This window comes from Lolium rigidum, chromosome 3 (genome assembly GCF_022539505.1).
Source record: "Lolium rigidum isolate FL_2022 chromosome 3, APGP_CSIRO_Lrig_0.1, whole genome shotgun sequence".
Lineage (NCBI taxonomy): Eukaryota > Viridiplantae > Streptophyta > Magnoliopsida > Poales > Poaceae > Lolium > Lolium rigidum.
The window spans coordinates 117,571,644-117,574,478 of record NC_061510.1 but is presented as its reverse complement, the minus strand read 5'-3'; the positions used below and the strand labels follow the sequence as shown (position 1 = coordinate 117,574,478).

Sequence of the window (2,835 nt, the reverse complement as noted above, 5' to 3'; positions counted from 1 at the left end):
GAGCGTCAGTTGATCTCCATTGGACGGTGACAAAATTCGACTGAGATTTCAAAAGGCAACACGAGAGGTTGCAAACGCGATCTAGCTAGAAATGATAATACTATCTATCTCACTGGCTTTATGTAGATATTTTGACCTTTTTAAGGAGGTAGATATTTACCCTGCTAGATACACACGCAACAACTTCACAAACTTCACTTATTTATTCGAATATATATTGGGACACATCACATATCACACTCTTGTGCTACACGAAGTAGCACTTCACACTTGTTGAAAACTCGCGTACTTCCAAACCGGAAGCACCACGAGTCAACATCCACACATAGCTCACATCGCACCATACCACACCAGTACTAAGCAAACACGTCGTACACACAGTAGTAGGATAATAGGTTCCGATTCACGGCCTGGGCGGCAGGCTGCCCGCGTCGTCCATGACATCGTCCGACTCCGGCTCCGGCTGGAACAGCATCTGCATCTCCATCTCCAGAGACAGTAGCAGCGGCGGGGACAGTGGTAGCGTCCGAGGCAGCGGCAGGGACAGAGACGGAGGCAGCAGCGGCAGCGATGTAGACAGTGGTGGTGGCGGCGGCGGCAGCGGCAGGGACAGTGACTGCGGAGGCTGCAATGGCAGAGACAGGGACGGAGGCGGCAGCAGCGATGGAGACAGTGACGGCGGCGGCGGCGGCGGTATCTGCATGCCGCCGTAGAGCTCCGTGAGGTGGGCGGGGATCTCCGGCACGTCCATTGGCATGCCCATGAACTGCCCGAAGAGACGGAGCTGGGAGTTCGCGCGCTCGAGCTCAGTGTAGAGCTGGCGCGCGTCCGCCGCGATCACGCGATTCGCCTGCTCCACCAGCTCGCAGTGCTGCAGCACGACGCCGGTGGTGGCGCGCATGGCCTCGTTGTTCTCCGCGAGCTGGGCCGCGCGCACCGCCAGGTTCTCCGCGCTCTGCTGCCTCTTCATGCGAGACCTCTGCGCAGAGACCCGGTTGGAGGCCATCCGTCTACGACGTCGCTCCTCCTCGGTGAGCGGCATGCCGCGGCGTGATGGAGGCATGGAGCACCGCCCGCAGCCGGGATCGCGTAGAAGCACAAGAGATTGGATACGTGCTACTATTGTAACACGAGATCGAGGGGCGAATAAGAACTTACTTGCAAAGGAGATCGAAGAACGTACTGGAACAAGAGCAAATTAAAGTAGATAAGACTATACTACTACTTTGGAATTGGATCAAACAAAAGCTAAGGCTTCTGCTTGATCAATTTTTCTGGGGACGATGGAGGCAGACTAGGAAATCACGTAGAGGAAGTGGAGGAGGACAATGGAGAGAGAATGAAGGCAGCAGGCGTGAAGGAGGCTAGGCGGCAGCGGCAGCGGCGTCGACATGGGCGGCGCGCCGGCGCGGGCAACACTTCCGCTGAAGCTCGAAGGGATGCGGATGATTCTGTGTTCACCAGGGGATCGAAGGAAGGTGGTATATATGGAGCAATGGACGCCATGGGCAGGCAGGAAGAAAAACATAAAGTAGCTTTCGTATACGTACACTTTTGTCCTTTTTGCAGGCAGGCATAGGCATACACGTACGCCCGCCAAATTCGCTACTGCTGGCACCAACAAACTTGTATAGAATACAAGTTATTAGTATTCCACTGATCTTTAATACTTGTACAGTACCTTAATCTTATGTATTTAGACCTATTTTAGTATGTCTGTTCACTCATTTCTCCGACAAGTATTATGGGTTGGAGTTTAGCTTCAAAGTTATTGAAGGATCCAGCCATTTCACTCGAAAGTTCGAACGGTTAAAAATAAGACTGATAATATATGCTTGTGTTTAATGAATAAAGCCTTTAAAAAAGTGTAGCTAAGAAAAGTTCGATCAAACTTTTAGAGAAAACTACCAAAAACTATGATATTTTCATATGAAAATAAATTTCATGATGTATCTAACAATGTTGGTTTTAGTTTGTACATATTAATATTTTTTTAAAAGCTTGATCAAACTTAACATGGGTTTACTTTTTTCTATATATAAAAGTTTAAGCCTTGTTCATTAGAACGCCTCACGTTAAGGCAGGACATACATGAAGACCATAGCCATGCATAGAAAGAACTTAATTAGACATGAGATCAACATATGGGAAATCCATATAAATGGGACGAAAAGATCACAACTATTTCACTCCTTTCTCCATAAAAGAATGTTGAAGATATATCTATACACTAAAGACTGTCTAGATACATATAAATTTAGACAAACTTATGATAGACAGAGGTATTATTTAATAGTGCGTTGATCAAGTCTTAAATTCAAAATCTATTGGCTCTAATACCATGTTAAATTGAGAAGTTGGCCAGCTCACCTAAAATATCTGAGGCTGATAATGTTTCACCAATGGTGGACTTGGCCAATTTCAAGTCAAGGCCGAAGGTATCAACGCTGCAGCAAGGCAGGAAAACGAAGTTCGCATGAAACTTCCATAACAGAGCAACAGTTGTATATTTCTTTAGTACTAGTATCTCCCCTGTGCTGCTCACGGTTGATTCGATGGTTTTTTTTTCTTTCTTTCCAAGGAGGACTCAAGATATGTTTTTAAAAATCCTGATCACATAAATTACAGTTAATTCGAGGTGTCCCTTGTCTGTCCAAAAGGGCACCAGTGTTTTCACTTCTCAGAAAAATGGTGCATCAACGTCAAAGATTCAGGGGGCGTAGTACAACAACATGCATGCATGTCGACAGATCACAGGCCGGTATACTCCGCCAAGGAAAGTTCGTTCGAGCATCCGGGAAGCATGCAGTGCAAAGCGAAGATCAATGAAGAAGA

General features: G+C 47.0%; 1 protein-coding gene across 1 annotated transcript; it reads right to left on the bottom strand.

The window, feature by feature from the left end:
• Nucleotides 1-403: 403 nt before the first annotated feature.
• On the bottom strand, nt 404-1,063 carry LOC124695408 (bZIP transcription factor 53-like). Its single transcript, XM_047228263.1, has 2 exons — nt 666-1,063; nt 404-485 (listed from the first exon to the last, which is right to left on the bottom strand). The coding sequence occupies exons 1-2, from the start codon at nt 1,061-1,063 to the stop codon at nt 404-406; spliced, it is 480 nt and encodes a 159-aa protein (XP_047084219.1).
• Between the last annotated feature and the right edge of the window lie 1,772 nt (nt 1,064-2,835).

What these genes read in the sequence shown, in the direction of transcription:
- LOC124695408 (XM_047228263.1), bottom strand. Translation starts at nt 1,063, where the DNA reads ATGCCTCCATCACGCCGCGGCATGCCGCTCACCGAGGAGGAGCGACGT. An exon ending in CCGCCGCCGTCACTGTCTCC is followed by an intron (nt 486 to 665) that starts ATCGCTGCTGCC and finishes GTCTCTGGAGAT; the next exon opens with GGAGATGCAGATGCTGTTCC.